This window comes from Cervus elaphus, chromosome 9 (genome assembly GCF_910594005.1).
Source record: "Cervus elaphus chromosome 9, mCerEla1.1, whole genome shotgun sequence".
Taxonomy (NCBI): Eukaryota; Metazoa; Chordata; class Mammalia; order Artiodactyla; family Cervidae; genus Cervus; species Cervus elaphus.
Window position 1 is genome coordinate 63,737,989 of NC_057823.1, and position 18,765 is coordinate 63,756,753.

The 18,765-nt window shown below is 42.7% G+C and overlaps 1 protein-coding gene across 3 annotated transcripts in view; it reads left to right on the plus strand.

Annotated features, from left to right (window-relative positions):
• The window catches only part of SLC36A1 (solute carrier family 36 member 1), a 49,074-nt gene that overhangs the window by 2,366 nt on the left and 27,943 nt on the right, over nucleotides 1-18,765 (plus strand). Inside the window, exons 2-5 of one of the 3 annotated variants that reach the window (XM_043913345.1) lie at nucleotides 9,342-9,489; nucleotides 16,010-16,100; nucleotides 17,149-17,237; nucleotides 17,940-18,035. In XM_043913345.1, the coding sequence (XP_043769280.1) occupies nucleotides 9,347-9,489; nucleotides 16,010-16,100; nucleotides 17,149-17,237; nucleotides 17,940-18,035 (419 nt within the window). In that variant the 5' untranslated portion in view covers nucleotides 9,342-9,346. Of the gene's footprint in view, nucleotides 1-9,272; nucleotides 9,490-16,009; nucleotides 16,101-16,523; nucleotides 16,578-17,146; nucleotides 17,238-17,939; nucleotides 18,036-18,765 lie in introns of those variants that run through there. The other 2 variants (XM_043913344.1, XM_043913346.1) reach the window with 2 other exon arrangements.

Sequence of the window (18,765 nt, forward strand, 5' to 3'; positions counted from 1 at the left end):
TTAGTGGAGCAGGGGGTCCACTTTTGTGCATGCTTTATTTTTCTCTTTGCTTAGATAACAGTTCTCATGTTAAATGCTTCTGCGTTTTCTTTTTTTTTCCCTCTCCCTCCTCCCTTCCCCACTGAGTGTCTCAGTTCTTTAAGTTCTTGATACCTCTTCCAGGATTAGATGCTGAGGAGACATTACTGTTAATGATATATTCCTTTCTTTCCACCCTGACTTGGAGTAAGATCCTAGAACTGGGCTGAGTGAATGGACTTTGGTTTCTACTTTTGCTGACTAGTCCTCATAATTTCTTCGAGAAGTATGTGACTACCCCCTAAGTCCTAGGCTAGCATTTCTTTTTTTCCCAGAGAGGAAGTTCACATTGAGTCTTAACTCAGATCTTGGAGGAATCCTGTACCTCCTTCCTTTGGCCAGACCTAACTGGGTCTGAGCACAAAAAGCTAGCTTCTATTTAGTGAGTGTGGGGTCCACTGGATAGGGCATTCTGCATATACTAAAAAGAGTAGGTTCCTGATGCTATATTTGGTGCTCTCTCTGCCCTTTTCTCCCAGATATTTCTCTTGGAATCCTTGACACCCAGGGCCAGTTCTCAATGATCCTGTCTAGTAAGAAAGATTCCTCTGTGCTTTCCCTTTGCCGTGAAGTTCAGCATTCTGTCTCCATGGGTTACTGGGATGCTCTCGGCAGATAGAGCACTGTTTCTGAGATGGAGACCTGGCTCAGCTCTCCAGAGTGAAAGGATGGAGGAAGTCCTGTGGCACTTTATTTGTGTAGTGACTCCCTGCCTTGAACTTCCTTCTCTCTAGTAATAACATAGTTGTTACCATTAATAAGGGTCCATTATGCACCAAGCAACATATTTAACATCTTTTACTTCTACATTCGTAACAATATTGTGATGTAAGTGTTATTGATAACATTTTTCAGATGAGGAAAGTAAGACAAAAGGAGATTAGGGTCACATAAGTAGGCTCTGATCTCATGTACTTTTTGTTATGTGGGACTCCCCCTGTAGACTTAGTCCTGCCCAAGTTCTGTTCCTAGGGAGATTTTAGGGAGAGTAGGTGGTGTGTTAGAAAGAACACTGGCCTAGGAATCTGGCATGCTGGTTCTGATCCCAAACTGTTAACCAGCTGAAGCCTTGGTGTTCTCATCTATAACTGGGAAGCTGGAGCTTGGTCACCTGTCAGTCATGCCTGGTGCTAATGTTTAGAGATTTTTATGATGGTGAGTAAAAAGTCAGTGTGTTTGCTCATTCAGCTGCTCCTGTGCAGAGCCTGCTGAGGTCAGCAGCTGTTTCGTGACTGCCCATGCACCACACTTTCTCAGGCAGGAGTCTCAAGTCAGGGGAAGTGATTCTGTGGTAGATCAGATGGAGTACTATCCCATGTCCTCGAAAACAAATCATGTGGATGTCAGACATTTTTACTTCCCTCCCTCTAGACCACATATAGGAACACAGTCTATGTCTTTGTTCATGTTTTTGGAATTCCAGCAATGGAGAAGAGAACGTATATCTAGAGAATTCACTGCTTCTCTGGGTTCTAGAAAATGTAATTGTTTTATAATAATAGTAGTACTTTTAATCTGCATATATCGCCAATCCATAAACTTTGGTAGGAGATGAGGCCTGGGGTGTACCTATCATAATAAGATCATATATATATATCTTTTTTTTTTTGAGAGCTTTATATAAATCTGCCTGTAATTAGGATTGTCTAAGAAGCCTGTTAAATGCTGAGGGTGAATCAGATTGGGCCCAGAGATCAGTTTGTTTGTTTTAGCAGTTTTATTGAGATATAATTCACACAGCATACTATTCAACCATTTAAAGCATACAGTTTAACAGCTTTTCTATTGGATTCACAAAGTTGTGTAACAGTCATTTTCAGAACATTTCATCACCCCCAAAGAAACTCAACCCTTTAGCCGTCACCCCTTAATCCCTCCCAACTCCCAAATGTTCCTCTGTGACTGACTTCTTCCCCTTAGAATAATGTCTTCAAGGTTCATCCATGTTGTAGCATCTATCAGTATTTCATATCTTTCTTTTTTTTTGCTAAGTAATATTCTGTTGTATGGATATATCACTTTTCATTTATCCACTCATCAGGTTTTTTTCCCCTCATTTTTTGGCTAATAGGAATAATGCTGCTATGAATATTTGTGTGTACATTTTTCTATGGACATACATTTTCATTTTGGTATGTACCTAGGAGTGGAATTGCTGGGTCCTGTCCACCACTCCTAGGTACATACCAAAATGAAAATGTATGCCTGTATAAAAATTACCCAAAGATGTTCATAGCAGCATTATCCCTAACAGCCAAAATTACTGGGTCATATGGTAACTATGGGCTTCCCTGGTGGCTTAGACAGTAAAGAATCTGCCTGCAATGCAAGAGGCCCGGGTTCAATTCCTGATTCAGGAAGATCCCCTGGAGAAGAAAATGGCAACCCAGCCGAGTATTCTTGCCTGCAGAATCACATGGACAGAGGAGCCTGGCAGGCTACAGTACAGTCCATGGGGTCGCACAGAATCTGACACGACTGAGCGACTAACACTATCACTTCTCTTCATGGTAACTATGTTTAGCCTTTCAAGGAACTGCCAGACTGTTTTCCAAAGTGACTGCACCGTTTTACTTTCTCATCAGCAATGTAAGAGACGATTCCCTACAACTTCTCTGCATCTTTGCCAGTACTTGCTGTTACTTGTCTTTGATTCTAGCCATCCTGGTGGATGTGAAGTGATACCTCATTGTGATATTTGTTTCTCATTTACCTGATGGCTGAAGATATTGAGTATCTTTTCATATGTTTATTGACTTCTTTCACATCTTCTGTGAAACAGCTATTCAGGTCCTTTGCCCATTTTTAAATTGGGTTTCATTTTATTATTGAATTATAATAGTTGTTTATATGTTCTGGGCACAAGTCCCTCATCAGAAATACAATTAATAGAAAATTTTTCCTATTCTGTGGGTTGTTTTTCACCTTCTTGGTGGTGTCCTTTGAGGCATAAACATTTTAAAGTTTGATTAGGTCTAATTTATCTATTTTTTCTTGTGTTTCTTGCTGTCATATGTGAGAAACTGCTTAATTCATGGTCGCAATGGTTTATGCTTATGTTTTCTTCTAAGAGTTTTTATAGTTTTAACCTTTACATGTAGGTTTTTGATCTATTTTGAATTTTTTTTCTGAGGGTGGGGGGCCATGCTGAGTGGTATATGAAATCTTAGTTCTCTGACCAGGGATTGAACCAGTACTCCTGCATTGGAAGCACAGAGTCTTAACCAGTGGACTGCCAGGAAAGTCCTATTTGGAGTAAAGTTTTATATATGGTGGGAGGTAGAGTTCCAGTTTCTTTTTTTGCACGTGCATTTCTAGTTGTCCCAGTGTTAATTGTTGAAAAGACTATTTTTTCCTCCATTGAATTGTTTTGGCACCCTTGTCAAAAATCACTTGACCTAGGTATAGAGTTTATTTTTGGACTGTCAATTCTGTTCAGTTGATCTGTCCTTATGCTAATATTGTACTGCCTTGCAGCTTAATTGGAAAGTCCTCCAGCTTTTTTTCTTTTTTCCAGATTTGTTTTTGCTGTTTTGGACCTTTTGAATTTCCATATGGATTTTAGAATTGGCTTATCAATTCTTGCAAAAAGGGAGCTGGGATTTTGATAGGGATTCAACTGAATCTGTACATCAGTTTAGGGAATATTGCCATCTTAATAGTGTTAAATCTTCTAGTTCATGAATATTGGGATGTTTTCTCATTTACCTAGGTCTTCTTTAATTTCTCTCGACAGTGTTTTATAGTTTTCATGTACAAGTTTACACCTTCTTGGCTAAATTTCTTCCTAAATATTTGATTCTTTTTGTTGCTGTTGTAAATGGAACTGTTTTCTAGTTTGTTTTCACATTGTTCACTGAAATTGTATAGGAATACAACTGATTTTTGTATATGGATCTTATATCCTGAAACTTTGCTGAATTTATTAGTTTTAATAGTTTTTAGTGGATAACATTTTTATGTGTTTACGAGTCCCCCATAGGAGTATTATTTGGCTTTTGGTAATGAAGCGAACTGACACTTGTAGTGCCTTTCCCGCCCTCTTCTCTTTCCCCCTCCTTGACTTTCCTGTGTGCCCCAAAAGAGACCTACAAACTCATATAAATGGATTCTCCTTGTTGGAAGTCATCCTGTGTATTATACTGAAATTTGGAATAGAATTTAATCAGTAAATTAAGTTTGGCCAATCTGCTGTGCTGCATGTGGAATCTTAGCCCCCTGACTAGGGATTGAACCGGCACTGCCTACACTGGAAATTCAAGGAGTCCCAACCACTGGACCGCCAGTAAAATCCTATCACTGAACTCTTAAATAGCTATCTTAAGAACATTTTAGATTTTCAAAAGTGAGCTCAAAAATGAGTTAAGTATTTTCAAAACTATGAGTCTGATAGGTGGGGGAAAGATGCTCTTAAAGTCTTGATTATCAGTTGTCTGTTTTCAGAAATTAAAGAAATGTAAAATAAAATAAATACAAGGAGTCACTCATTCATCAGAAATATCAGAAATAAAAATGATACTATCCATGAATTCCCTGGTTGTCCAATGGTTAAGACTCAGCACTTTCACTATGAGGGCCCGGGTTCAGTCCCTGGTTGGGGAACTAAGATCCCACAAGCCATGTAGTATGGCCAAAAAAAAAAATAAATAAATAAAATCCAACATTGGTAGGGTTATGAAGAGATAGGCATGTCCATATATTGCTAGTGACACTTTAGGTTAGTTCAATCATTTGTGTAGTAAAACCATTTAAAAAACCTATTCACCTAACTGTACTCCAAGGATATGACTTGAAAATTAAAAATTATGTGTGGGAATTTTTTAGCTATGATATAAGATAGTCATTTAAAGAAGCAGAAGCTCAAAATTTAACTGGGAGCTAGTGAAGCAAATTATTTTATTAATATAGTGATGGACCATTGTGTTACAACTAAACATCATTTGTATGTATACTGCATTGATTTAAGGAAGAGTAGATATGAGATAAGTGAGAAAAGACCTTAAAATAGCAATTATTGATTAGTTAAAAATAATTTTTCTATAAGGAAAAAGAAGAGCATTTATCAAGGTTATTTAAAGAGTTGATGTTTCAATTCAATTTTGGTTCGAAAGTAAACTTGAAAATGTGTATATATATATATATATATATATATATATATATATATATATTTGTCACCCAACATGCAGACTTTTCTTACTTAGTACTCTCTTGAATCTAAATATTTTATGGAGATTTTTACTTTGTGTTGATGGACCACACATGTTGTATAAACTCAGTTTATTGTCCTCAAGAACCTGAAGAACAAGCTTGTTTTGAACTCTTAAATATTACATCCCTCATTTGGACAGTTAACAAGGTCTATTAAAACTCCCACAGGGCAGGAATTGGCAATTATAGCAGTAGATGGTGGAAACCAGATTTCATCACAGAGAACTCAGGGCAGGGTGGCCAAGAGAACTAGCAGTAAGTGGGGATACCTAGAGAAAAGACGCGGAGGCCTTGGTTGCCAGAAGAGCCCTAGAAGGAAGTAACCTCCAGAGAGTGATCACACCCACTCTCTACAGGCTTCATTTCCTGCCTAGCAGTTCTGAGAAGGGCTTCTGCTTGGAACTTTCCAAGAATAAGATACACTATCTCCTAGAATGATCCAGTGATCCATGTGGACAACTCCTGTTTTGTTTTGTTTTTTTCCTTTTTGGCTGTCATGCAGCATGCAGGATCTTAGTTCCCTGACCAGGGATCAAACCCAGTACCCCTGCAGTGGAAGCATGGAGTCTTAACCCCTGAACCAAGGACTCAGGGAAGTTCCTGGATACTGCCTTTCATACACACACACACACACACACACACACACACACATATATTTTAATATCTTTATTTATATATTTGGCTGCACGAGGTCTTAGGTGCGGCACACAGGATCTTTAGTTGTGGCATCTGGGATCTAGTTACCCAACCAGGGATCAAACCCAGGCCCCCAGAATCAGAAGATCGAGTCTTAGTCACTGGACCACCAGGGAAGTCCTGTGGATAACTCCTTTGCGAGTTGGCTTCCTTATGCCAAAGACCTGTCTCCCTTTACTTTCCACCTAATGATCCTGTTTCTGACTAATCTTTGAGGCTCTAAAGGATGAATCTGATCCCTAGAACAGCTTTGAAAGACAATTTTTCTACCTCCTGAGTTTCCAGTTCTCCAGGTTGAACCTTCTCAGGACTTCCAACCATTCTTCATTTAGCTGCTTTCCTTCCCGCTAGTCATCTTGGTGCTGACCCCTGGCTATACTGCAGTTGGTCATTATCCCCTTTATAGTGTGCTGCCTGGAACAGAGTACAGGGTGTGGCAAAAAAAAACAAAAACAAAAACAAAAAAACAGTCTGTCATCTCCCTGGGGTTCTTTCTTGTAGTGAAACCAAGAATTGCATTAGCAGAATTGGCATCTATTGTGTTATCATTGATTTCTGTGGAGCTTATCATCAACTAAAACCTGTAAGTAGCATTATTCTCCTTTTTCAACATGCACAGTTGCCAAGCCACATCTTCCACATCCTGCGGTTGTTCACTGGACTTTTGATCTATAGATTTCAGCTTCTTTCTGAGCAGTTTTCTAAGTGATAATCTGCTGTGGGTCACTTCAGTTTTTACAGTGACGTGAGGAGGCTTCTTAACAGTGTTTGAAATAAATTGAGCGTCCGTACCAAGAGTGGTTTCTTGGTTGATGGGGAGGGATTGGGGAACTTGTCAGTGCCTGTTTTCTGTTCCTCTCCCTTGGTAATATGCAGGGTTCACCTGGAAGGCTTCTGTTCCTCAGACGCTTTGGGTATGTTGGAAGAGACTCAAAAGTAGCCATTGCTTGCATAAAGAATTACATTGATTACTGGAAGAGGTACTGAGAGATAGGTTAGTATACCATACCCCCACACCCAAATTTTTAGCATTTGGAACTAAGACCTGAGAGGCAAATAAGAATTGCTTCTTATTGCTTCACTGAGCAAACTAGTGATAAGAGGCAACTTTAGCACCCAGGTCTTCTGACATGCTTTCCTAGTGGTTCAGATGGTAAAGAATCTGCCTGAAATGCAGGAGACCCAGGTTTGATCCCTGGATTGGCAAGATCCCCTGGAGAAGGGAATGGCTACCCACTCCAGTATTCTTGCCTGGGAAATCCCTTGGACAGAGGAGCCTGAACAGGCTGCAGTCCATGGGATCGCAAGAGTCAGACACAACTGAGCGACTAACACTTCCACTTTTCACACTTCTGACATGCATAGATACTAACCTTAAAAAAAATTGTTTATTTACTTATTTGGCATGCTGGATCTTAGTTGTAGCACTCAGGATCTTTAGTTGTGGCATGTGGGATCTGGTTTCCTGATCAGGGATTGAACCTGGGCTCATTGCAACGAGAGCATGGGGTCTTAGCCACTGAACCATCAGGGATGTCCTGCATAGAAACTCACTTAATCGATTTTACCTGAGTAGCAGCTTTCAACTGTTCACATTAAGATACTTTATAGATTTCCTCCCACCCCAGCCTTCTTATGAGTTTAGTTGCCCCAAGAGCTTAGATGACTCCTTGAATTCTTCCACCATGTGAGTAAATGATGCCCTCTTAGATGCTTAGCAAGGTCAGCTCTGGTGGTGAAGTGAGGCAGGATCCTCTCTGGGACTTCCAAGTCCTTTGCTGGCTTTCTGCCAAGCACTTTTTTCATGAGGTTATGTGATTGGTGGGAGAAAATGAGATCACCCTCGATCACTCAGGTGCCAGGTGGGGTCCGAAGAATCCCCAGGGGCTGGACTTCTGGGAGCACTTGACACAGAGCTTTCTAGTCGCTGGCAGCTAATGTTATGTGTCAGGTGGGACAGCACGTTGTGATTGCCCTCAGAGGTCCTGTCTCCTCCCGGGCATCTGAGGCAGCATATGAGACTCAGGATAGAGGAAAGCACTTTGTAGGCAGGTGATCGTACCAGTCTGCCAAGTGTCAGAAGGATTTTTATTTGTAATTTTTAATGTTCATGAACCTTTTTTTTTCTTTACTCAATTGCAGATTCCTGGAGGAAGTTGAATCTCTTTCATTATGATATTTCATTACTGCAACTGGCAGTGTATTCAGTGATGTTTCCAGATTCAGGTGGAGTGTCAGGATGTATGTTTACTGCTTGGCTGCTACCTGGCTGTAGCAGAGCAGGTCCCTTCAGCTTTTGCGGGGGTTGATGCTTTATCTGTAAAATGAGCAGTTTGGAGTGACCTCCAATGGCTCTTTTAGCAACAGACCCTCATATTCTGGGAGCTTACACAGCTATTGGAATGTATACTTGTAGTGTATCTTAGTGAAGTCCTTGTTGTTCTCTTTTCTGCTGCTTAATTACTAAAACAAAGTCCACCCAGGGGATACCATCCTCTGTGTCCTTCCTCTGCATGAAATAGGAAGGTTTTCTTCTTCCACTATCTTTAAAAAATTGGCAGATCTGTTAAAATAAAAAGGAAGACGGGTGGAAGGGAGATGTTGCAACAAGGGCCAGTGGCGGGTACCTCTCATGCTCCTAGTCTTCCTCCGAGTTGCTTTTAGCTCCGTTTCTCAATATTCATGCTGGTTGCAAGAAAAGAGTCCTAGGATGAGGGAGTGAGTATACATCAAAGAGTACAGAACATACCAGAGGTCCTGGCAGCGAGAAAGGGAACATCTTTTGTAACTTTGGGACCTAGTGGAGAGTTTGAGTAGATTCAGATGATCTGGACGGGATTTCTGGACTGCAGAAGGTTCTTACTGTACTGAATGCATAGGAAAAATAGAATACAGCTTAGGAATATTTAGGTTCCTGTCCTTTAAGAGCTTGCTTTTGGGGAAGATGGATGTAGATAAAAAGTCACTATTGTTCGGGGTCCAAGAAATTAGCTCAATGGAAGGGGTTGTTAATCCCAACCTAAGGAATAGGAAAGACTACCAAGAGGTGCCTGTCTGCATCTCCTCCCACCCCTCCCAAGCAGTGCCTCACCTTTGTTCTGTCCTGGTGTGCTGGCAAATTTAGAAACTTGTGAATGTGGCACCGTCGGCTGGGAGGCAGAAGTCGAGTGAGCTCAGCCTGCCCGTGTGCACTTTGTACCTTTTTCATTTCGGTCAGTATCAGGCATTCTCACGTCCGTGATCCATAGTGCAGCTGTCACTGACTGTGACAATGGCTGCTTCTGCCCTAGAGCCGACCCCAGGCTTGGAGCTAGAGGCACGAGCCACTGGAGGTCTGAGTGCCACCCCTGTCCCTCCAGTTACCATGTCCACGCAGAGACTTCGGGATGAGGACTACCGCGACTACAGCTCCACCGACGCGAGCCCGGAGGAGAGCCCGTCCGAAGGCCTGAACAACTTCTCTTCCTCAGGGTCCTACATGCGGTTTGGGGAAAGCAACAGCACAACGTAAGTAGCTGCTCTGTCTGCCCGAGGGGTGGGAATCATATTCCCACGTTCTGTGTTAGTAACGTAATCTCCCTTTGAGTTATTTTTGCCCCCCGATTTTATCAGTTCCCTTCTTTACAGATGAGAGTAACACGTAAAGAGATGAAGTGAGTGATGGTGCTGAGATCTGAGCTCTTGGTCAGTTAATCTCTACTCTGTTTCTTATTCTTTGTTCATTTCACCTGCGTTGGTCGCAGAAGGCTGGTGCTAAGTAACAGCCTGAACATAAGAAAAACTTCTAGAGAGAACATTCTCTTAATTTAGAACCTTGGGTCATCTGTGCTAGAAGCTTCAATAACTCCAAGTCCAGTACAGACAGTCCTTTGCAAAGTCTCCCCCAGACTTCTGTCCCCATCACCAAATAGCCAGGGCATTTGACAGAATAAACAGAAAGAGGGAAGAATAACTTCTCCTGCACTATGCCCTCCTCCAGGAGATCTTCCCAACCCAGGAATTGAACCCAGGTCTCTCGCATTGCAGGTGGATGCTTTATTGTCTGAGCCACCAGGGAAGCCCAAGAATATGGGAGTGGGAAGTCTGGGATCTTCCTGACCTAGGAATTGAAGTGGGGTCTCCTGCATTGCAGGCAGATTCTTTACCAGTTGAGCTACCAGGGAGGTCCTAAAAGATTCAAGGCGTTGGTAAAGAAGAGGAAACTTCCCTGGTACTCCAGTGGTTAGGACTTCGCTTTCCAATGCGGGAGATGTGCTTTTGGTCCCTGGTCAGGAAACTAAGGTCCCTCGGGCCTCACTGCCAAGAACCCAAAACATAAAACATAAGCAATATTGTAACAAATTCAATAAAGACTTTAAAAAAAGTTATCCTCATCAAAATAAATAAATAAAATCTTTAAAAAGAAAAAGAAGAGGTGATTTGCTTTGTATGCCCTTAGGAGGGCTTACGCCTTGTCTCTGGAAACTGAATCCCAAGTCTCATCTGGGTTAGTTTGGCCCTCTGTGGGCCTCAGTTTTTCCAAATATAAGATTGAGGACCCCCGTGTGAAGCTCTGCTGATTCACTCTTCAAATGAGAAGATTCAGAAGAGGTTTTTCTACTCCACTGAGTTGTCTAGTTCAGTTTTGAAGTCAGCAGAGCCCTAACATTTTCTCTGGACCGCAGCACCCCATCTTCTGCAGCCCTTCTGTTTATTTCTCAAGCTTTGCCATCATCCTCTGTGTGTTCCCTTGGGGGTTGGGTGTGACTCACTGAGGGATCCATTATGTCCTTGACTCACACTGTCCCCTGTGACTGCCCAAGGAGACCATGGGAGCTTCTCTTGGAGCTCATTACTGGTAAAGCCCCCCTGGCTGCAGTCTTTCCTGGTGCAAGGCATTTTCTCTAGTGAACTCCAAACTAGAGGAGACGGTCTGCCCACATTATAAGCCCTTCTCCACCTCTCGCTGGTTTTCTGCTCATAAAGGTTTCATCTCCATAGGATGGAACCTTTCTTTCTCCTGTGGCATGCTACTATAGATTCCCCCATCTGCTTGCAGTGTTAGTTGATGGAAAAGATTGCTTAGACCCCAACCAGCAGTAGTGAAAACTGTCTTTCCTCTCTCTTCCCTAACCTTACCTACCTCTGGGACTTCCCCAGGTGGAAGGAGTGTCAAATGCAGCCATGTGATGGCTTCTCTTCAGAAGTCACTCTGGTTACTGTAAAACACTTCTAAGCTTCTCTTTCTAGTTTTCTTTCCAGTTTTTGCTCCTTGTTCTTAGACCTCAGCTTGTCTATGCAGTGCTTGCCATATGGGCTCTAGATTTTCATTTTTAGAGGGACTCCTCTAAAGTTCACAGCCAATCATCTAGCAACATCAGGATGGTAGCTCATAGGTTTTGTCATACTGAAGACAATGCATGGCTGTTAGCTATTCTGAATCTCTCTTTTTTTTTCCACATTGGGTTGTAACTAATAGTCAACGCCAAATTATCTCCCATTGTTTGCTGGAGATTGACCGATTGGAATGTTTGATCAACGTTCTCTTGGCCTTGCTTGGGGATGTACTTTTTCTGAGGGCCCATCCTGCCCTGGTATTGTGAAACAAGGTAGGTGACTCAGGAAAGCTGCTCTCTAAGTGATAGCAGGTGTCACAAGCCCTTCACAAGTGGTGCAGGGGAAAGTACTCCTTTGGGACTTAGAGGATTGGTTGAGTGCTTGCCTGGGGCCTGGATCCCCAGAAGCGTTACTTGTAGAAATGTGCCAAGTATGATTAAGTGTAAGCTGATTTGGGACTTAGTTAGCTCTATAGGTGAGAAGTGTTAGGGACAAGTTTTTGAGCTGGGTTCCTGTTTCCTAGGGACTTACTCCACTGTGTTATCTAATTTGCTAAGGAACAAAGTATGTGGAAAAAATACATGGAACAAAGTACAAGAAGCAAAGTATATGCATGCACACCAGGCTCTTCTAGGGGATTAGGACTCAGTAAGAATCCCCAGTCAGGGGTGCAGATAGGAGCCCCAGGTGCTTCCATGATAATGTGTTTGGTGAGGTTATTTCCTAACCCTTCAAGTTATCAAGCTGTTGACTGCTTTGATGACGGCCTCAGATTTTACTCTTTCGGGCAAAGTTTTCTTGTTGCCCTATTGAGCTACATTATACTGCTCTCCACCGAACTTTGATACTTTTTCCCCCAGGCTGGCAGGCTGAGAAACCAGTTGACTGAAACCAGTCTTCGGTAGGTTATCTGGAGTTGCCATTTGCAAAGTATGGTCTTCAGACCCTTTGGGTGTCCCAGGACCATTTTAAGAAGCCCACGAAGTGAAAACTGTTTTCATAATAATACTAGATGTGATTTGCCTTTTCACTGTGTTGACATTTGCGCTGATGGTTCAGAAGCAACGATGGGTAAAATTGCCGGTGCCTTAGCATGCCTCAGGGAGGTCACACCAAATTATGCTCATCATCGTTGTATCTTTCACTTAAGCATGTCCTTGATGAAGCAGTCATATCGCTAATTTTACTAAATCTTGACCCTTCAGTCCAGAATATTTTGTTAATATTCTGTGTGACAAAATGAAAACTGCACATGAAATACCTCTACTGAACAACTAGGAAAGTGTAGGTTGTTCAGATCTGAGTACTTGGCACATATTTTCTTGAAAATGAAAGTAATGAGACCGTCACCTCAGGAAAAACTATTAAGGGACTTCCCTGGTGGTCCAATGGTTAAAAAGTCACCTTTCAGTGCAAGGGACGCGAGTTCAATCCCAGGGACGCGAGTTCAGTCCCTGGCTGGGGAGCTGTGATCCCACATGCCGCAGGTGCAACTAAGCCAGCATGCTGCAACTAGAGAAAGCTGTCCAGCCACAGTGAAGATCCAGCACAGCCAAAAAAAAAACAGTACTGTTTGTTGCCAACAGTGATATTTGAGCTTTTGAGCAAAATCAGAAAAAATAAACTCATATCCAGCACTGTGACCTTGACAGCTTCCCTTTACATAAAGACTTGTCTAATGAGATTAGGGCTGATACTAATAAACGTGATTTTTTTTAATGTCGTATAATGAAATGTGCCAGCATTTGAAAGATCCATATAGCTCAGGGAACCAGTATCTCCCATATGGCCAAAGTATGATGTTGGGAAATTGTGTGTGGGTAAAAGATCTTTCAAGGAGCAAGATCGCCAGTGTATTTTCACATAGCAGAGTATGAAAAGGTCAGATTCCACATTACAGCTAACTCCTAAGAAACTATGTGTGTTGAGCTTTGATGTAGTATCAAATAAAAAATACCACAGTTGCCTGAACAGTCTATTAAGATACATTCTAGCTACATATCTGTGTGAGGGCAGATTTTCTTTAGGGACTTCCATCAAAGCAATGTATCACAAGAGGTTGAATGCAGAAGATAATCCAGCCATCAAACAAGACATTAAAGAGATTTGCAAAAAAAGAAAGGTAATGTGCTTCTCACATTTTATTTTTTTGGAAAATAGAGTTATTTTTTGTTAAAAATTGGTTATTTTTATTAACATGTAGTAAGTTTATTGTTATTTTAAATTAATACATATTTTTAAGTTTCTTGGTTTAATTTATAAAATATATATATTGTATATATTGTACATATGTATATATGTATATGTGTATATACATATGTATATGTACATATGTATATATATGTACAATATATATATAGATAGATAGATAGATAATCAGATATAATCCATATAAGCAAAAACTATGTGGGATCCTCAATAATTTATAAGTGCATAAAAGGGTCCTAAGGCCAAAAAAGTATAAGAACTACGATTTGTTAGGCATCTTTTTCCCTCTTACCCCCATAGTTAAGATTCTGTAGTCCATGGAATTGATACTGTGATAACTCATATGGTTTTGGGTAATCCCAGCTCGTGGCCATTGGTGAAAAGCTTAATTTTGGAAGTCTTTTTGGTACAGTGGATAGGAGTCCGCCTGACTGCATGATATATGGGTTTGATTCCCTGGTCCGGGAAGATTCCACATGCTTTGGGACATCTAAGCCCATGTACCACAACTACTGAAGTCCGCGTGCATAGAGCCTGTGCTCCGCAATGAGAGAAGCCACCACAATGTAAAGCCTGTGCACCACAATGAAGAGTAGCCCCCACTCTGCGCAGCCAGAGAAAGCCCGAGCACATCAACGAAGACCCAGCACCACCAAAAATAAATACATTAATTATTTTAACAGAGAATAATTTTGGTCAATTGCTTAAGCCCTGCTGTTTCAGAGTTGAAGTATGCTGTTCTGGTCCAGTCCTCTCATATGAGATGATAGGCCCAGAGGAGGGAAGGGAATTTTCATAATGAATTAATGGCAGAATCAGGGCTGGAGGGATCTGATCTCCTTTGAAACCCAGCCCAGAGGTGTTTTGGGGAGGCCTCTAGTAGGCAGGTAGTTTTGGTGAAGTGCTTATCTTTGCCCTTAAGTGGATTAAACATTTGCCAAGATAGAAATTTGACTGGTCCGTCATTCTGCCCATAATCTCCTGGTCACTGGCCGCTGATAATGGAAGAGTCACCCCTGGACCCTTGCCGTCTCTTTGTTTAGTCCAGGAGAGCACTCGCCTCTTCTCGTTCAGACTTGAAGCAGTTTTCTTGATCTTGCATGAGAAACTTGGGGACAGTAGGAAGGTCAAGAAATTTTCTTTCTAGAGGTAGAGGGAGAAAGGTTACCGAGAGTAAAATTCCTTTCCAGAGAGTGTAGACGGATCTTATTTATTATGGTTCTTACAAGTTAATGGGCTTCCCCAGTGGCTCAGTGGAAAAGAATTCACCTGTAATACAGGAGACCCTGATTTGATCCCTGGGTAGGGAAGATCCCTTGGAGAAGGAAATAGCAACCCACTCCAGTGTTCTTGCCTAGGAAATCCCATGGATGGCAGAGCCTGGCGGGCTACAGTCCATGGGGTCACAAGGGTCAGACACGACTTGGTGACTAAACCACCACCACAAGTTAACACATGATTTGCTTTCAGTTTCTACTAAATTGCAGTTTGGAAGACATATGTGGAAGCATTGTTTAGGAGGTATTTAGGTTATATGTGGAAAAGAATTTCCAGACAGTGCCAGGGACCAAATCTTGAGGAAGTCTGGGGCAAAGTGGTATCATGTTTGATCTTTTTCATGTGTCTGCCTTATTTTCCTGCAGACTTAATTAGTTTCTAGAGACTAAAGTTCACGTCTGATCCATGCAATTTCCACCATTGCATTAACACAATGTTTTACACGTTATAGATGGTGTTTGTTAAGTGGAAAAATAATGACACATGAGAGGCTTTCCAATTGCAGCTTGAGAGGGACAGTCTATAACAGCCAAGGGGAAACACTGTTCTCAAGGCAGAAAGATAAACTAGGTGACTGTCTGAAAAGGGCTTCTCCAATCTTAGGACTCTATGGCATTTGACTTTTTTTTTTTTTAATACACAATACACCAGGGACTGTGGGACCATATGACTTTTACTCTGTTCACATTACATAAAACTTTCTGATAGGGATTTGGGGCTTCTATTTTGTTATTTCCCCTGTTCTTTACTCACACTAGTGTGTCTGTCCTTCACAGTTATGCTTGGAATCCTCTCTTGCAATTCTGGATCTGAGTTTTTATAGTGGAAAGTTCCAGGGTGAAAACCAATACACCAGGAGCAACACCATACTGTCCCTCCAGTCTAATCTCTAAGCAAGGTGAACTCAGAGATGCCTTGGGGAATGGACATAGCCCAGTGACTAGAAGAGTGGGCTTGGGGGCTAGACAGCCTGGGTTTGAATCCAGACTCACACTCAGGTGTGTGACCGTGAACAAGTTGCTTCATCCTGTGTAAAATGAAGTTAATACTTATCTTACAGTGTTGTTCTGGGCTTCCCTGGTGGCTCAGTGATAAAGAATATGCCTGCCATGCTGGGAATTGAATGAGATGATTCATGAAGGTACTTAGCTCAATGGTAAGTGCTCAATAAATGTTACATCTTATTATTGTTAACCTGCCCTTTTCTGCCTTATTCCCACTTTAGATGGTTCCAGACCCTGATCCACCTGCTAAAAAGCAACATTGGCACAGGACTCCTGGGACTGCCTCTGGCGGTGAAAAATGCAGGCATCTTGGTAAGGGTCTGCGTCGGTGCAGGGAAGTATTGTGACAAATTTTAGGAGATGGTGTGTGTGTGTGTGTGTGTGTTTAATTTACTTCATGTAAAACATTTTGAAATGGGAAGCTTTTCTTTTTCAAATGCAGTTGAGAAAAAGCAGGGTTCAGGTTTATTCATCTAAAGGTATGTATTGAGGATCTGCTGTGTGCCAGGCACTCTTCTAAATTCTTAAGACTATTATTAGTGAGTGAAATAGACAAAGATTCCTGCCCTCATGGAGGCTCCTTGAGGTAAGGAGGAGGTCCTGGCCGTTTCCATCAATAATATTAACTAAAGAATAACAGAATTCTCTCCATTTTTCAGTCTTTTCATGCCCTGCCCTTAGACAGACAACTCTGAAAATCTTATTTTTTTTCTTTCTTGATTCTTCCCCTGATAGACTGCCTGTCCAAAGCCATTCTGCTTTCTTTTAAAGTTGGAGATGGGGGATTCCATTGGTTAAGACTCTGTGCTTCCACTGCAGGGGGCACTGGTTCAAACCCTGACTGGGGAGCTAAGATCCCACATGGCTCGAGGCCAGAAGAAAAAAAAAAATCTTAACCAAATAAAAATGAAAATACAACATATCAACTTAAAAAAAATTATATGGGAAAAATAAAAATAAATAAAGTTAGAGGTAGCTCAGAGGCTGGACTTGTCCTCAGCTAAAGACTGGCTTGTGCCATTACTCTAGACAGAACTCGCCCCCTCCCATCAGCCCTTAGCCTGTCTCTTCTTCCCCGACAGTCCCAGGAGCCTTCTATTCTGCTGAGTAGGCAGCAGTCTCAAAGCAGCCTACTCCGTGTCATTCTCCTCAGGGAGATTAATTCTCTAGAAGGCCTGCCGAGGTTCAGAGGGTGCCCTTCCTGCTCAACTAATCTCTGTGAGCACGTTTGTTTCTCGAATGCCCTGCTGGAAGTTCTGTCATTGGAAGGTACCCTAGTTACATTTTGACCATGTGCAAATTCCAGTTCTAACTCTGCTTGCTTGACTCTCCCTCCCTGGCCCGCGACGCCTGTCCACAGATGGGTCCCCTCAGCCTGTTGGTGATTGGCCTCGTGGCTGTGCACTGCATGCGTATCCTGGTGAAGTGCGCTCACCACTTCTGCTACAGGTGAGAGTGTTCCATGCACCTCTCGAGTGACAGACTGTCCTTCCAGGTTCCTTCCAGGTTCCGTTACCAGCGCCGGAAGCGAGCACTCAACACACATCACTCTCGGCTCTCTGTGCTAGCTGAGGGTGGCTGCTGGTTAACGGCCTTTCTCTGGAAGTTTCTCTGCCCTTTCTTAGCTTGCTGTCATCTGTCACATGGGCTTCCCAGGTGGCTCAGTGGTAAAGAATCTACCTGTCACTGGAGTAGGCACAGAAGACGTGGGTTCGATCCCTGGGTCGGGAAGATCCCCTGAAGGAGGGCGTGGCAACCCATTCCAGTGTTCTTGCCTGGAAAATACCATGGGCAGAGGAGCCTGGCGGGCTCCAGTCCATGGGGTCCCAAAGGGTCGGATGTGACTGAGCACACACATACGCCATCTGTCACACTAACCTATAACCAGTGTACAGAGACCATATTGTAGTTTTATGTGCTTTGTAATATGGCCCTATTGAAAAGATTTTACCAGATGATTGCTTAATTATAAGGAAGTAACTGTCCCATTGACTTCAAACTTATGCTCCTCAAAAGCATCAGACTGAGGACTTGGTGGTGTGCCTGGGGTGGCAGATGGGGAACCCACCCAGGTCTCCATGAGCTGTTTGTCCTGTCATTGTCATTGTCTGACCCCACACTGCGCCCTTCCCATCCCTTGCTTCCTCCCAGACTGAACAAGCCCTTTCTGGACTATGGGGATACGGTGATGTACGGCCTGGAAGCCAGCCCCGTCTCCTGGCTCCGGAACCACGCGCACTGGGGAAGGTAATGGGTTTCTTTCTTCTTTGCGGCTGTGGCTGCCCAGTGTGGGGGTCTTCAGATAGGGTGGTGAGGGGTTGAAGACCGTGTAGCTAATGGGAAGAACATTGCCTGGGCTCAGCTCTGCCAGTGGTCATTTGTGTGACCTTGAGCTGTGTGACCACTCCTCTCCCTAGGCCTCAGTTTTCTCATTGGTAAGACAGGAGGGCACTGGCCTGAAAGGTAGCTAAGGGCTCTTCCAGCTTTGACAGCCTGTGACCAGTGATGGTATTGTATCCCCTCTTTTGGTCAACAGACATTTGAACACACTCTTGTAAGTGGTACAAAGCAATTCCAGGTGTAGGGAGGATGGTTTCCCCATATTACATGGTCCTGGCTCTCCAGGAGAAGGAGAAAGATGTGTGGGAGATCTGTTGAGAACAAGAGGTCAGGGTGTACCAGTAGAGAGAGTATCAGGAACTAGCAATGCACTGCAGGGGCCCCAAGGGGGAGGAATCCTAAAGATGCTCTTGTCCACTGTGCCAGTGAGAAGCGTGCTTGATAGGTGCTTTCAGGGCTGGGCACTGGTAAGGAGAAGCAGGGCTTCAAGGGGGAGGTGAGGGGAATTAGAGCAAAAGGGTTTGTTAGGGAAAGAGATGTTTTAGGAGCTGACGTGGGAGGTGTTTGGATATTTCTCCTTCTGATAATTTTTCAGACACCTGGAGAGAGGTATTCTACTGTTTGTTTCCCGTTTGAG